At 37.1% G+C, this 17785-nt stretch overlaps 1 protein-coding gene across 1 annotated transcript in view; it reads right to left on the bottom strand.

Annotated features, from left to right (window-relative positions):
• The window catches only part of ITGA8 (integrin subunit alpha 8), a gene marked incomplete at both ends in the record, with an annotated part of 106546 nt that overhangs the window by 32703 nt on the left and 56058 nt on the right, over nucleotides 1-17785 (bottom strand). Inside the window, 4 exons of the mRNA XM_084283041.1 lie at nucleotides 483-588; nucleotides 5348-5428; nucleotides 8670-8749; nucleotides 13281-13373. Of these exons, the coding sequence (XP_084139167.1) occupies nucleotides 483-588; nucleotides 5348-5428; nucleotides 8670-8749; nucleotides 13281-13373 (360 nt within the window). The remainder of the gene's footprint in view (nucleotides 1-482; nucleotides 589-5347; nucleotides 5429-8669; nucleotides 8750-13280; nucleotides 13374-17785) is intronic.

Raw genomic sequence — 17785 nt, 5'->3', positions numbered from 1 at the left:
CACTGTTTTATGCCTAGAATAAAAGTTATCCATCAGATTCCAAAGATGGTCTGTATTCTGTGTAGTTCACTCAATGCACTTGTTTCTAACCTGAACTCTTCTCCTCACAGCATTTAAAGAAGAAACACTCAAGTCACTAAAAATATTTGACATCGGCTGTAATGAGCTGTATGCACTGTTTTTAATTCTTGCCAAACACTCCAAATGTTTATAAATCTATTAAATGTCAAAGGCAGATTTCTAGCATAAACTTGTGTCTCCTCCATTAACATGAAAAGGGTTGTGAATTTCTGGATTAAATTTGGGTTAGGTCTTAAAGTTTGAATATTTACAAATATGACTTCATCTACTTGCCGATAAAGATGATAATCCAAATTCATCAGGATTTCATTGGAAGCAGCGTCACATCCTATGGAATCAGGATGTGATAGTATCTGGCTGGTAAGATCAGATGGTATCTAACTGATGAGAATTAGTTTTACCTCATAGATGTGTTCAACTAAAGGACCAAGTTCTTCTTCTTTTGTAGGTTCATCTTTGGGTTCCCAGTTGTGAAGCGGCAAAACAATTTGTGGGGGGTGAGACACTCTGTAATATATAAGATGAGTTAAAACAGTATTCATTGCTAGTGATCAGCTGCAGTACTTTTAGAGAAATTAAGAAAAATCAAGAAAATTAAGACCCCGATAGTGACCTGAAGCCTTAAGGGCACTTTATTTAGACACATTCATTACAGTTAGGTGAGGCTAACAATGTGATGCCTCCATAAAGTGCTGCTGACTCCTTACAGGCTTCCAAGGGTGAGCATTTAGTTTCAGACTTCCTCTGAAGGGCAATTCTTTCCAAGCAAGGGAGTAGCTCCTTCTCTGTTGGCGAAGAGGAATGCAGTCTGCCTGGCATTTACATCATTCTCACAGATGAGTTATCTGAACACATTATCCACAAAAGTAGAGTAATGATATGTAAATAATACATTTTCCATTTAAGCCCGTAGATGCCTCATGCCATCCATATAACTTTCCTGCAAATATTTTTTAAATATTTAATTTCTTTGACTGTAAATTCCTCATGACCTTTGCTATTATCCCTTTTAAAAAAGGAATGATAAAGTAGTCATTTACCTCATTTTACAGGTGGAAAGCTGAGGTACAGGTAGGGCAAATGACTTCCATAAAGCCACAAAGCAAATTGGTGTATCAAGAAACTGAATTCATAGGCAGAGCATGAAACAGTGCTCCAGGCTTTCCCATTTGCTTTGCAGACAAAGTGGTAGCTAGGGCATTGCCCAAAACACTGTTGCAATGTCAACAATGAAAATCAAAAATAAATTTAAAAAAACAGTGACTTTGACATCTTTCTTTAGGTCTGCTATTTTGTTTTTCCTTTCCTTCTGGGTCTGCTCTTAAGAAGGGAACAAGCAGTCTTCTGTTAACATTTCCACTTGAATCACAAGCATTATTTCCTGTGAAAACTGAAAGTTGCCTGGAGGTACTTCATTCAGATGCCAACTTTAACCTTGTTCAGTTGTTGAGATCTTGGGAAATCAGATTCCAATAATTTCTTCCATCGTGGTAGGTGAGTGCTGGCCCAGATATCTGTCATCTGCTTGTATTGGAAGTAGTTCTTGGTGCTAAAACAGTAAGCATTACCCTTCCTTTACAAGGGTCAGCTCTCACTCACTTTTGCTGCTTCCCAGATTCTTTAGCTAAGAGGAAAGGCATTGAATTTCATTGCTTACTCTACTAAAGCTGAGAGTTTGCTGATAGAAAGCTGTTAAAACAAAAAATTAAAATTGCTGCTGATTTTTTTTTTTTGGTGCAGAATATAAAATTTGAGTGAAATGATGGACCTCATTCACTGATGTCAATTCCCTTTCACTTGAGTGTAAACAGAGGAAGCATCACTGCAGACACAGTTTTCCCCTTGAAGAAGGAGAACAGAAAACCAGAAGATTTTGTTACAAATCCTGACATTTTCAAAATATTTTAGGAAGAAGAAATGTTCCTGCTTCCAACTCTTATACCATATACAATGAATGAAACGTCTGACAAACTTTTTCACAGAACAGAGCTTCTCAAAGCAGGGTGAGACCCTGGAAGAGAATAATGTAATACCATCCCGCTAAAGTACAGATCTTCATGAAATATAGGGCATCTTGGAGAATCCTGCTAACTCTTCCCCAGATAATACTTCCCAGACTTCAAAATGCCTACTAGTTCCTACTAACACGCATGTCAGAAGACAAACTGAAAAGCAAAGCCAAATAATAAAGAAAATGAAGCGTATTCATAAAATGTCATTTCAGATGACATTTTACTTATTATGTTTCACAAATAACCTTCCAATGAGAACTTTAATTATAAACTGTCTGTGGAGAGTGGGACCTTTCCTGTGTAGTCAGAAAAGCCAAGACATGGAGACCTTTCAGCTACCACAAAAATTTTCAAAACACAAGGTATACATCAATAAAAAGAAGCAAGGTTTTAAAAGTCAGTGTTTTCTGTTACATTCCCTGCACAGTGTTTTTCTCATCTACGGAATTACAAAGTGCAAACATAGACATGCAGTTAAAATGATTATAAATTATGTAAGAATGTGTACATTTATTTTAATAGATTTTACAAAGATATTTTAAGCACTTCTGCTATTGACATGAAGGTAATAAAATCAGGCCAAATAAAACAGAAATCCTCTCTTTTGACTATTTTATTTTGTTATTAACTTTGAATATTTTGACATTTGAATGGTTTATTAGGTGAGAATTTTTCCTGGACTTTTAGATGACAATGATCTGATAAAGACAAGCACTGAAAAAAAACAAGATAAAAGAAGTTCTACAAAGAATGGTTATATAGGATATACTAATAAAAATTATGCCTGCTGCTAGTCTTCCCAGTCCAAATTGCTTCCTTCCTAAATCCCTCATTGCTCTAATGCTCTTTCAGCAGTGGAAAATCATAATTACAGCTATAAAACTCTTAAATTTTTATAGAGATAAAGGTAAGCAGCATAATTAAATGTCAGTTATCTGAGCAACTATTCATTGAATGAACAATCTAAGCAGTTATCTTAAATTTCTTTTGAAGAAAGATTTCTTCCTTTCTCATAGAGGCAGTATTTGCATGCATCTACTGTGTAAGTTTATATGCATGTATGCATATGCACAATCTGGTAACTGCACTTAGTTTTCTCAGTAAAATATAATGATTCTAGTCCCACTTCATCCACCCCTATTGCAGAGCAGTATGGAAATCAGTGTAAGATATTTTCCAGTCCAAATGTGGACATAGACTCTCTTTTATTTTTATCTAGGAAATAATGAGCAAATAGTTCCCATGGAGCTGTGTGTTTCACCATCTCTGAGTAATTAGCAAAATCTGTCAACAAAGCATTTGGGAATTTTCCTTTGTACACGCATATTACAGTTAACATGAAAACCAAAGGACTTAAGAGGAAAGGAACTGGAAGTCGTTCAATTAAATAAATTTCTCTATTTAACAACCTGTTTCTTAGCACTGTAGGCAGCAGTTCAGGCCCGTTTTTCCACTCGTTAGCAAACTCTTTTTAACAACCGAGGTTGTTTGAGTCGTGTTTGGTGAAATTTACAAAGAATTCAAACTGCAAGACTTTTCTATGAAGGTGATGAGCAATATCACTGAAAAAAAAATCAGCATCTACAGCTTTGAAAGCAACCCTTATTGGAAAATCTCATGTTCTACATGCATAGCCTTTTCTTTGCTGCACTGAAACTCTAGCCATTTTTTAACCTGGGCATCCAGTCATGGATGCTCTCTCCCAGCAGCATTCTCTCTCCTGTCTGCAGCCAACCAACTAACTCCTTTGATCCTACCTCAGCCTCTACTTCTCTGTTACCTTGCCCCTGATTTCATGTTTTTCACCTTGTTAGTGTGACATTCCTCTCTTGTCCAGATCATTGCCCTGTAATCATTACTAACTACAGAAAATATGATCACAGAATCAATCAAGAGAACCATAGAACGGCTTAGGTTCTGTTCTTGTTAAATAGTCTTACAGCTGCTCCTTTTCAGAAATATAAGCATTAACAAATGTCCACATAGTCTTTTGTGTGCCTGTCATCTTCCTTCCACCAAACTGCAACCTTCTGAACCCGGAAAGCACTCACAAATTGTGTTGAAAAATTCTTCAAAAATCTCCCTTATAGTCTTATGTTGAGTCTTAGAATAGAAAACATGATCTCTGGGATCTGCAAAATGGTTGGATTCTTTTATGGGACAGAGTAGTCAAAGTATTGTCTTAGAAGTGGTAACAATAAATTGATTTTTATAAATCTATAAATGCATAAATAAATGCATACTTGTTTACACCTTAGGCAGTCTGCTGAGGTGGATAATGTAAGAGACATCTACTCCTCTTATATCAGCCAGACCTCATGGTCTGATTGTGGGAGTGAAGCCAGGGTACCTCCTGCTCTCCCTCTGCAGTGCCGAGAATGGCTAAGGTTCAGAGCTATAATTTGAGAAGGGGTGATGCAGGAAATCTGAGCTCCCAGACAAAAAGCATTTTGGCAATCATTTGCTTTAAGAGAACATCCTGCTGATCTCTTCCAGGATGCCAAGATAGCAGTCTAGTTCCAAGATCTTACAGAACAGTCTGAGATTCTGATTCCCTAATTGCATTTTTTTACTTTCCTAAACAAAGCTGTATGTGAAAAGGGAGACAATAGAAATAATCATCTTCAATCATATCCTGTGCTTGTTTAGTTTCAGTATCCCTTGTGTCAGTGGACAGACGTGCTTCAGATAGAAATGTAAGAATACTACAGTAGTAGCTGGCTGCACTCTTGTCACAGTCATAGCTCACTCCTTATTCATTCTTTCTCCAAGGGTCTCACTCTGCTCTCTATTAGCATATGCCTTAATTTGTTTCATCATTCTAATGATAAAAACAGCAGATTCTGCTTTGGTATTGAGAATTAAGTGCCTAGGTGGTTGCACAAGCAGACCGACGCACATAAAGAGACATTCTGTATTAGTAATGTCCATGGACACGATTTGAATACCCAAATAAAAGGTTGGGTCCAACTGCTGTTACTACAGTGTGGAATTCTACAGCGTGCTGCATTTGCACCAACATGGTAAGTTTAAAGAAGTCTACATGGGCAATAATGCCCTACACAGCCTGTAACATCTTTAGCTGATCAGGCTTGCATGGCTGATACTTCCTGGGAATTCTCAGGTGTTCCTGTTGGGTTAAGGCCCTTGGGATTATAAAATGTTGAAAGATTCCACTAGACAGAATTATTATATGTAGAAAGATTCAATACAAAAACAGTTACCGTTCTGAATTGAAATAGTGGAATACTTACCCTCTGACCTGTACTTGAGCCACAGCACTGATGTTGATATGGAGGTTAACTAAATTGCTGGTTGGATTGATCTTATTAGAACTGGAAAAGATTTAAGATTGGTACAAAGGTTAAAAAAGGTTTTTTTTTTTTTTTTTTGTTTTTTTTTTTTTAAAAAAAAGCAGAACTCTAGACTGTTATAGATACAGCACTGAACACCCACAAGTCTCCAGCTGGGAAGTGGTGCTGTTGGACATATGACAACGTGGGTTTTGTTATTGCCACTCTTCAGTCTTGTAGGAGATTTGTATTTAAGTCTGAGCTCATCACATGTTTTATAGTATAATCAACTCAAACTTCCTTTAAAGAATCCTGCGGATATGGGTGGATATGATGATACAGATTTATTTGGCTCAGAATATAATTTAAATTTCCTTGTTCAACTTGGCTATCTGTATGGATAGGGATATCTTAATAGAATATGAGGTTGATTCATGTAGTGAAGGAAGGCAATGTTAATGAACAAGATAGGCTTTGTTACAATAAAATCTGCCTTTCTAATTCTCCAAACTTGTGACTTCTGCATGACAATCTTTAAAGCAAAAACATATAAATAGATAACTAACTAAATAAATGCTTTCTTTCCATTTCTTATTCTCTCCCCTCTTCTATCCAGAGAGTGTTTACACTCTTAATCCCACTTAGCATTGAAAACACATCTCTACATTTAAAGTGTGCTCTCACTCCTTTTCTTTTCCTAATGGAATTTCTTAGTAGCAAAAGTAGTTTCTCTCACTTCAAGTGGCCATTCATGTGACTGTAGTCCATTCACATAAAGAACAGTTTCCAGGTTTAAATTCATGAAGACAGTAAAAGAAATATTTAGAGATTTAGAGTATATTTAATTATGGGATTAATGACACTAAGTTAGGAGGTTTTACTCAAGCAAGCATGGAAGCACTTCCTTACTTCATGGAGTCTAAGTGTCTATTGCTGTCACAGTTTACTGTTATCACATCTGGGTAGCATCAGTCAAATGGAAACATTCAGAGGAGGCCAGAATTCCCAGTGACTGACTCCTGAGGAGTAAAGGCCAATAGTGCTTTGATCCAGGCTTTCTGGTTACAGATTGCTAAAATTAGGAGCAGCTCTAATTTGTTTGTAAACTAATGCAGATTCCCCTCAAACATCATGTGAACTTTTGAAGTAATCCTCCATAGCCATTGTTCTGAGCTGCAGTCAGCGTTTAAAATTTGCTTTTAAGTAAAAAATGACTATACAATTAATTTGTTAGTATCAGTTGTTCTCCATCTTCTTACAGTTCTACTTTCCATGGAGTTACAATACAGAGTTTGATCACATATATTTGGCATTTAAATCCTGTTTGTGCGTTATGCTATTTTGTAGGTAACAATAGTTTTAAAAAAAGTGCCAGGACATCTCCATTGCTTAGGGGTACATAATGCCTAGCAAAATCCACACCAGAAAACGAATCAGATTTCAAAACCCTACTCAGCCTCTTGCCTATTTCTTATAAGTGATGAAGTTCAGTCTTGCAAGCCAAAAAAATTATTTTCCACTTGATGTTTTGGAGCAAATTAAAGGTGTGTTTAAGAATAACTCAGATAAGGACACAGATTCAGACATGTTCTCTGCCTCCCTTTCTTTCCACTTTAGGTCACTTCCTTTTTCTCTTTTTCTGAGTTAAAATTTTCTGTTTCCTTTTTTTTTTTTTTTTTTAATTTGTTTTACCTCTTCACTAAGGACAAAGAAATACATGAATGGTATTGCTGCTTGGGAAGTAATGTAGAGGAGTGTGTTAACTATAGGATACATTCCTTATGCAAGAAGCTTAACTTTTATGTATTTATTTAAGTAGCTGGGTGCTGTTCAGCATTTTGACACCAACTTGTGGAAACTGTCCTGCCTTCCTGGTAGTCCAACAGACTTCTTCCCCTTACGTTTCAGTCAGTAGATATGGAGGAATTATGAGGTGCTGCTGCCTCTTGAAGTTCTGACTTCTACCTTATCACTTTTTCTACCGAATTGACCTGCCCTCAGCTCTTTCTAGCTGGAAAGATCTATCAACCCACCAAGCTCCAAGCCTCCCTGGTTTCACAGCATGAAAAGGGTAACGATGAGAGCCTTTGATAAGTATTTCATATATACAACTGTGTTACTTGCATTAATGCCCTGATGGTGAACAGTGGTGTGAGCAGGGGACCTACAAGCTAGAAGTTACATATTTTCTCTCTCTCTGGAGGTCCCCATGCCTCCAGCTTGTCAGCCACCCTCCCAGCCCTTTGGCTTCTGCAGCCTTCTGTTGCTGTGCCCTTCCCAGGTTTCTGCACGTCCTTTCCTTCCAGGGTTACATTCTGGAAACATGACTTAAACATTTTAAATGTCGCAGTTATTTACCATAGTGAGCGTGATCAAGGCCCTCATTAAAGGCCAGACATTAGCAATTAAGTCTGTGTGTGTGGGGCAGGGAGGGCCCCATCAGGAACTCCAGCATGCATTTGATGAGGACAGACGTAGCAGAAGCTCAGCCACCTACTGAAAAATTCCCAAGTTTGTGCTTGCTGTTATTCTAACCCAGCCTGTCCTGTGCTTTTCTGTCCCTGTGCATTGCTCAGCATAAAACAGAAGATTCTCTAGAAGTAATATTTCATCCCCACAAATGAGGAACTTAAAAAAATAAATACCGATTCACCTGAATAAAACTGAAACAGCTTCCTCTCTTTATGACAGTAACTGTAACTACATCTTCTATAAAATATGAAGCATTTTGACTTTCAAAAAACATTTTCATATATATTAAAGAACAATTATCTGGTAATTTCAGTAAAAAAAATCAAGAGTAAGTCTAAAAATACAGATATAAAACAACTGAAAATATTTTTAAGTTCATCTCTTAAAAAAAAAAAGGAAAACTTGATCATATTTTAACTGCTCACCTATTTTCCATATTGCTGTAAAGGAGTGGCATATCTTTTATGTTTCAAGAGCATTTTATACTTTAAAATACAGAACTTTGTTGGAAAATGATCACCGTTCATTAATCCCGAAGTGGAGAACCACATGCAAATTTGGGAAATCTATGGAAGAACCTTGGAACACTAACCAAAATTAGTTAACCTGTATTTTAACAAAATAAAAACCTTAGAATAACTCTAAGACTGATATAGTTAAAAGCTAACATGGCCCCAGCTCTACAAATCCTCCTGAAGAAAGCTACCAAAGGAGAAATAACTACTGAAGTTGAAGAGCTAAACTTCTTAAACTCCAGATATTGTCAGGAATTCAGAATTTAAATAACCGTGCTCTTGGTAAAATATCTAACCTTTTTATTTGCAGCTCAAAATTGATGCTGAAATCTGAATTTTCAAAATGCTGAACAGAAAAGCGGATGCCTGTAGAGAACTGGAAAAGAAACAAAAGAACAGGTTACTAATTTCCATTTGCTTTTTGAAACAGTAATGGAATAAAGCAGAACAAGCTCATTCAGAAGACAATGGAATTGGAAAGCTAGTTAAAGAAGCAATATACAACAGCATATGGTGGGGTCTCTGTAACCCTCTTGCTGGACTTAGTTACATCACTGGTTATGCAAGTGGCTAGGGAGGAGGGGGAGATGCCATCTGTCCTCCACATTAAATTAATAAAATCATCCCGCAATGTTTAAATTAATCCTTTTAATTGCCTCATTTCAACTGCATATGTTTTTAATCTGGCAATTTCTGAAATCTGAATTTTGCATTGAGGCTGACAGCAAAGCATACAGCCTGTATACTCTGCATATAAGTACCACTTCTCCCCTCCTTCTCACCTCCTGCACTGTCTGATAGTAACATTTCCTGCCAGATAACTTGCATACACGCTTTCCTTTTTAAAAAGGATTGTTACATATAACCATATTCTCCATGTGGAGAAAAATAAAGACTTGTCTCTTCAGTATGCTTTCCTTGGCATACTTGGGGCAGCATTGCCAGCAACAGAACACAACACAACAACGTAGTTTTCTGTCTGGGACACGGATTCAGTATCACTGACAAGGAAGGATTTTCTTCTGTGGGTGTCATTTCATATGTTTAAGAAATCTCTTTTTTCCAAGCATTATTTTGTTATAAGTCCTCACTCAATTTTCCCTCTTTTCTCACTTGTGGTGGTGGATCACTGAATATTAATCCATCTGCAGAGCGAGACTTAGCTAACGTGTTTCAATTACTTCTTTCAATTGTCCTATGCTAGAAGCAATATTGTTACCATGAAAAAATGGCACATTCAAATATTTGAATTATTTTCATTTTAATATCAGAGCTAATCTCTCTTCTTGGAAGTAAAATCTTTAAGATGAAAGGAAAATACTCATTAAATTAACCAGAAGCTGAACAGTTTGCTTGGAATAGAGATGCAAACTATTTTTATTACCATTCTGGGGATGATTTTAACCTTATTGATTCAACTTTAGAAACATATCATGATCTTTTTAATCTCTGAGACAAAAATAAATAAATAAATAAGATACTGATTTCAGCTTTTGTCATACTGATCAGTCTACATAAATTTGTTTCCATTTCTAGCAGAAAAAAAAGTTTTGATGAACCAAAGACATAATTTTCCTCTGATCTAACAGAGCAGGCATGAACTGCAGTTTTGATGATCCATCATATCCCTGATGTCCCAGGTTTAATGCCTTATTTAATACCGAAACATACCTCTACTGTATGAGTCTAATGAGCTGCAGATGTTGCCTCTGTGTGGTAATATGACTTTGTTAATGTCAAGTAGCCCTTGACAAAGCTACTAATAAGATCCTAACATGCCCTTGCTGAAAATTCAGAGGCCAAAGGAGTTGAATTTGCTTTAGTTTGTACACTAGCAGTCACAGGATCTCCTTGTTTTAGTAAGAGATTCATTTAATCCGAATAGTTTATTTAAATGTTCCAAGTGAAGTTACTTTCATCTGAAGTGCATCATTTGCCATGTTAGAATCATCATGCTTCTTTGAAATATATGACATTTCTGCTACTACTGATAATCTTTAATTTGTTATGTTCGGCAGCACCCAGGAGTACACTGGGAGATAGATGGCTACTGTTTTTTGGCATGTCTTACAGAGCATAAGAAAGATAAAGCCTCTGTGCTCTTGAAGAATTAGTTTGCTACACACCAAGACATAGGCAAGATCGTCCAAGCCTCCCAGCCTTCTGGCCTTATTGCCATTCGTTTCTATTTCCTTCCAAATTCTTCTACCTATTCTATTTCTAATAAGATCTACATTTCACTTGCTAAAGCCATTGAAGAGGCATTAGTAAGCTTGTCAGTATGATCCATTTCATAAACTAAGTACTTTGAGCATCTTTCCTCTCTGCCTGTGAGATGGTATCACAGACATCTAGTTTGAATTCTGGGCCATATGGTTGTGGGATTTTCTTTCTCATGTTTTTTATCTACTTTTTTTAACCATGCAGATACTATTGAAAAGGATACAGACTTTCTGTGGGCAGTAAATATTTTAAGGTCATGGAATTTAAAGAAGTCAGAGAGATAGTCATTCTGATGACAATGTTGAAAATGAAGTGTTCTGCAGCCCACAGCAGTAATATCCCATGGGATACATCACAAAATCCTGACATAATTCTCATCCTCAGAAAGTTGATCTTAATGTGTCGGAGAATCCCCAGGTTTCAGGGTGCTGAAAAGTCATTACAGTGACTCAATAGTTAAGAGTTTAAAGAATGTTAGACTTTGACCTAACCCTCTCTTCCCACTCCCTCACAACTTCCACAGAGTCCCTTTCTGACTGCGTGTTTTGAGAATAACTGATCTCCTGCCAGAGCAAAATTGTTTTGCAAAACTGGAAATGGATCAGAGAAGCCTCTCATGATTTATGCAATTTGTACAAAGGGTTGGTATTTCGCTGTTGGAAGTACGTTTGCCATCATAAATATGTTTGGACTGAAAAAGCTCAAGTGCTTTCACCTTTACTAAGCTTCCAGGAGAGCTGGTTTCAAAGATACAGCTAGGCTTTAAGCTTTTGCTAATTATAATCCAACACTTTTGCCATCTGGCTTTGTGATGCTTTATCTTTGTATGCCTTAATTTTCAAGTGTGAGATTCTTTTTGTTTCAAAACAGAATATTCTTAAACATGTTATGAACCCTGCTGTTTTATTCTGCTACTTCCAAGTCTCTCTTTATGAAGTATTTTGCTTAGGAATATTTGGTAACAATGCATTTACAGCAGCCCAAGTGCTGACTCTGAAGCAAAACAGGATTAGCTGTGCTGACAGAATCCATGAGGAGACAGGTGAGAGTAGCACTGCTTCAGTGGCCACCAAATAACATTCCTGAAGTCTTCAGACTGCCAGTAGTTTGGCTCAAGGATGATGTGGAAACAGCGCTTTGGATTCACAGGGGAGAGTAGAGGGGCTGTAGTTTAATATCTCCACATTCAGACCTTTCCATTGCTTATACTTAAGACAAAATGCAAAGCAACACAGACTTGCTCCTAGATTGATATAAAATGGCAGTGCTTCTTGTCTCCCTTTCCTCTTCAAAACCCATGCTTACCCGCACAATCATCCACAAAATTCTTGTCCACTTTTGTCTATCTTGATAATGTGCTTCTGCCATAGGACTAAGTAAGAAACAAATCAGTAGATAAATTTGCTGGTTTTCTGGTAAGCGATGTTATCTGCCTTGAGTTTGGATTTTTCTAAGGCTTTGGTCCATCAGTGCCTCCCATCATTATGTTAGGAAAACTCCATTCCTCAGTATTTTTTTCAATTACTCTTATTTTTTAGGAGTTTCATTTAATAGAATGAAATAAAAAATGCAAAACCTTTTAGCCCTGTTTTCTATATTCACTGACTCAACTATCTATGCAGTCAGCGTTCCTAGTGCAATGCCTTTCCCAGAAAACACTTTTAAAGTTCCCCTCTTCAGACTTCTAATTTGCATCAGTTTTACAGAGCAGAACCCTCACCAAGCACATTCCTGCTCCCAGTGGGTCCACCATCTGGAGTTCATTTCTCTGTGGTTTCTAGCTCCTTGTAATCCTAAGGAGTCTGCCTGGGACTGCTGGTAATCATGACTGTGCGAGACACCTGGTCTCACACTTGCCTTCAAAAGCTCTATGACTGATCTGAAGCCAACCTTACATATCCAAACAAGCTTATTGGAGTCCAAATCTTCTATCATGTGATCCATTTGGTTCTTTTATCAAGGCTGAGTCAGGAACTATTTCAAAACCATTTGAAAGATCTTGAAAAAGTTTGAGTTAAACACCCATAGGATTACACCATGAGCAGTGCTAGAATTCCTCTGCAGGGACATCCATGGCAGAACATTCCTAGGTTCAACACTTCTGGGGCTGCCCTGCACTGTTTGTCAGGACATAGGAACAAGTGATGATAATTGGTAGCTCTTTTTTTGCCTCCAAATATGTTCAATCCAAATGACATTCATAATGTGAAGGAAAACTTTACTCCAACATCATTTTCATGGATGTAAGTCATGACATAAACTGATAAGAGAATGCTCATACACTCAAGATTAGACTCAGAATAAAGAATATGTTATTTACTACACACATCTTAAATAGAACGAATACTAAGGCAGAAATAAACATTACACATTATGGATTGGGATTCCCTTCTCATCATACTAGTGCAACTTCTGGGACTTAAACTGAGGGACACTAACTTTCTTTAGAGTATGTGAAATAAAACGTGTTATCTAATATCATCAATTTTTTAGAACAACAGATTGTTAGTTTTTCAGAAGCACAGTACTGTCTCTTATTGCACCAACATTTTCCTGTCCGAGTAAATAATTTGGTTTAGGTGCTGCTTATTTGGACACATTCTGCTAATTGAATAGTTTTCCATTAGCTCCTCTTTAAAATTCAATTAGATAAAAATCAGTAAATGCATCTGGTTTTCCCTTACGTTTGCGCCAGCCACCATGGGGTTCCCAAGATCACAAACCACCATTCTAGTTTCATTTTCCATCTTGTAATCACAGCTCAATACACGCAGGGCCTGTAACAAAAGGACATCAGTATGGAGGTCAGAGATCATAGTGAAACGTATCCAGTTGGGAAAGCGATGCCTTTTTGATCGTGACATTTCTTTTGATTTCGGACACCTGCTCAGTGCACTAGGAAAACATTTAATTGGTTATTGTCAGACAATGGGTGAAAACTGATGCCAGGGAAAAACAAACAGGGACGCTTCCTAATACCTGAAGGGCCATGATGCAATCACTCTAGCTCCAGTTTTAACATACTGCTTTGCTGTTGTAAATCATCCTTATGGCCATAATGACTCAACAGAGAAAACAAGCATAAAAAGGTAAAAGGGGTGAAAGAAACAGGTTTCACACTAATTGCAATATTTTTATTATCTGTCACTAGAAGTCTCTGGAATGAATTTATGGCATTGGCCACAAATGGACCAAGCCTAGAATTTTATTTTCCAAGCTATGGTTTATGTTGTTACAACTTCACGTTGTTATTTCTGTAACTACATTAGTTGTAATTTATAATTTAGCAACAAAGAAGATGGATTTCTACTTAAATAATTTCCCTCTAAATTTCTTAATGTAAAACGTGTTTCTTCTTTGTTCTTTCAACCCTTTATAATCTTTATTGCTAGTAGTTTCACCTGTATAGAAAACAGACTGTGCAGAAGGAGGAACAACCATAGGACAGCAGAAGATAGGAGATACAGAGTAGGACAAAGCAACATTTTTTTTTTTCTGTTTACCTCTCTGGCATATTGGAGAAAATAGTCACTATTACGTGCAGAAGTAAACTAGCTTTGTAAAAGCAGAATGCAGCTAGAGCTGTTGCCATAAGGCTCTCCCACTACCTTTCCTCTCATTTGTGATTCTCACAGATTAACCAATACATGCAAGGTCATGCTCTTTATATAAAAAGACCTGGGAAATCTCCAGACCACTGGCTACCAATTCACTCCTAATCTGCAAAAGCCAGTGTGGACATGTTGATCTTATCACTTCCTGAGACTGAAAGAAATGATAGGGCATGTCCTAAATGTAGCCCATGTGAAGCATGCCCTCAGTATGCACCTCATTCATGTTGACACTTTTATGGTTTGTGAGGAGGAAAGAAAGTTTTTTACACAGTGTGTCCACTGAGCTACTCGCCATCCCAAGCCTCTCTACAGCAGGGAGCAGAGGATTTTTACATTCTTCCCAGCTGCTCAATTAGAGGTGGGCTGCAACACCTGGGAGAAGCAAGAATGTTAACACAGCTGAAACCAAACTTGTTTGTAAAACTCTTCATTTTAGCTTGATTTGTGGGTATATGGTTTTGTTCTTCATTTTTATTTTTTATTTTTTTGAAATTCAGGTCTAAATGTTTGAACATAGATATTCCTCTACATTTCATACCTTGCAGTTTCTTTATTAATACTGTATTAAACACCAGGACAGAGTACTTCATCCCTTATCACACACTTTTTGTCCCTTGAAAGCTAAGCAAATAGAAAAGTTGTGCAAGTAGGTTTTCTGCAATTTGAAGGTGATGCTTTCATGCCAAAAACGGTTAATGGAACTGAACTTACATGACCAGAATCACAAAAGCTCATTTGTGGGCATAAAGATGTGACAGGGAGCTGTGATATAATTTCTTCAGGATCGAGATTAATTGCCTTTGTTTTTCCACTGATCACCTTTTTGAGGTAGTTCAATACACCTCAAATTAAAACCAGGCAGGAAGCAAGCAAGAGCAAAGAAACTTATATACCCAATATTGTCAGTACCATTATCTCATACGTAACTCAGCCAGCTGGAAGGTTTTGCCACAAAACCCTACTACCTGCCACTGGTAGCAATTTATGTTTTTATAGCAACACATGGTCTTTTTGGCAATCTTGAGCAGAAGCAAAATCCCAACAATTAACACATGTGCTCCCAGGGTGCATTTTAACTAGAAAATGACTGGATGCTCTAAGTCATCCAGGCAGCCTACAAACTTGAAGCTTTCTGGTGGTCTTAGCAATGAATTAAAAATTGATGCCAGAATTGTTAAGCACTACAGACTGTGGATTAAAACACCTCCTCTCTTTTCTTGATCAACACCTTTCATCCTTATCTTCTGAGTAGAAATGGATGGATTAGGTACCAGGTGCCAGAATCTAGCTTCTCATCTAACTGATGTACGAGAACGAGCGTTTGTCCTCAAAAGGCTCAATTTATGCCTCATCTAGCCAGCCACCTTCTATTTACTCTTATAATATGAATTTTCAGGTAAGAAAAGAAGGTTGCATATCTTTTTCCTATTCATGTATTATGCTATAGTTCAGAAAGGCTTGGGGCTAAAAGCTGGATTTTCAATGGATTTATCCATTGAAAAGTAAAACTGGTTGTGATCCACAACAGCCCCACAGTTCCCAGCCTGCACAGAGACAGTCATGCCAAAATACATAATGTTTTTGGTGTGGAACAAATACCTAATAGGGCTTTGTATTTGCTTGATTTACTTCTACTAATTATTCCATGATAATTTGGGCTCCACCCATCACTACTAAGGCAGGATAGAGTTGTGTGTGAAACTCTTTTGCTGGGCAAAGGATTAGTGTACAGTACTCAGGCAATGGCTTGGGGTTCAAGTACACAATCACGCTATTGTAGCGTAAGAACTTACCATACAGCAAGTATATACTGCCTCTGGCTCTACTGCTGGCCATGGAAATGTGAGGTAATATAATGTGGTTATACTTTTTTCATTGCAGCTAATTCCAGTAATTCCACACCTACTGCATATGGACAGTTATTACAAGCCAAAAGGTTTCCAGTAACTTGTAAAGCTGTGGTAATTTTCTCATTTACCTGGTATCTGGAGCTTTTAAGTGTTCCCACAATACAACTAATGAATAACACACTTCATTTCATTATAAGTCATTGTTTCATTAACCAGTTTTTTGACTGAAGGAAGTATCAGTACGTGCAAGAATCAAAGAAACTTCAAAATCATATCCTTGACCTCAGACTTTAAGATCAAACACACTAACTTGTCTCTTCACTTGCATGTGTTCATGTACATCTCTGCAAAGAGTTATTCTTCTGATCCAGTTGCCCAGTTTAGGTTCAGTATGCTACAGAATCAGGCTGGAGATGACAAGCTAATGACAAATGAGGAATGCCAAACACTGCATTGCATCGAGCTGAAAAGAAGAGGTAATAGGTGCGGGAATTTTCAGTTATGTATTCAACTGAAATTATTTAATGCTTCAGTTAAATTATTTAACTGAAAGTATTTAACACACTCACAGTGTAATTCAGATAATACAGAATAACTCAAGAAATTATTTCCAAAAAAATCAGGTTTAATGGAAGCAATTAAGGGATAAATTTGTCTATTAGATAGACTAAATCCAGAGTAGCCCCATAATAAAGTAGTCTAGCATCCTGTAAAAGTATCGTTAATTCAAAATGCTGGCAGCCTAACAGAATGATTTGATTCTAAAGATTTTTCAGTTCCATCAGAAATTTATCAAGTGGTTTCTTTGGCTCATTACATTTCATTTGTTTGCCCCTCAGCCTACCTGTTTTGCTGCTTCTGAGATGTCTATCATCTCTGCCTTAATACAATGAAGTCTGCAGTATGGAGAAAAACAACTACACAGGCAACTGTGAACATATACATTGAACGAAATCCTTGAATGCAGAGCTTTAAGAGCATGACTGCAACTGCCTCTACCACAAGTCCACCTGTCTGCCAAAATCACTGTATTCAATTATCTGCGTTTCAGGAGCATTCAAAAATCCCGCATTGGCAGACTGCTGCACAAAAATGAAAATAAGAAATGAAATCCCAACTCCACTTACACCTCACAACAAAATGTTATTTTTCATCTACAGTCTATGCCTCAAAGTACCTACAGACCAAGAGAACTTCCTTCCATTTACCCCCGTGTTTCCCGCATACCAGTGTGATAAGTGTTTCTGAGCTCTTGTCAAGTGGTTCATACTGCCATAGATTTTAAAACCCCATAGGTTGCATTAAATGAGTCCCTTTCTAATATACTGTCATTTGTACTATGACCCATAAAAATCATTGTAACAATGATTTTTTCAATTTTTTCAATGTGAAACATTTTTTCAATGTTTCCTTGAAACAGATGGGCCTCTGATACCCAGAGTTCTGATCACTCTGGGGAAAATGAAATTGCCTGCTAATTCTTGTTTCAAGTTGTGATCCTACTTAATCTGTACATTTATCTGGGATAAATTAAACAAGAATGTTGAATAAGAAGAATATAAAATAATGTCTGAGTTCTTAAAATGAGTGATATATTTTCATTGTAAATTTACTTTTTTAAATTAAGAAGACTGTATTTTCTTTTTTGTCATGTCCACAGCAGTTTTAAGTAGCTTGTCAGTACAGTGACATGTTTTAATGGTGGACTTGGCAGTGCTAATTTAA

Source organism: Netta rufina (assembly GCF_964035555.1).
Source record: "Netta rufina genome assembly, chromosome: 2".
In the NCBI taxonomy this organism is placed as follows: domain Eukaryota; kingdom Metazoa; phylum Chordata; class Aves; order Anseriformes; family Anatidae; genus Netta; species Netta rufina.
This window is presented reverse-complemented; position numbering and strand designations above follow the sequence as displayed.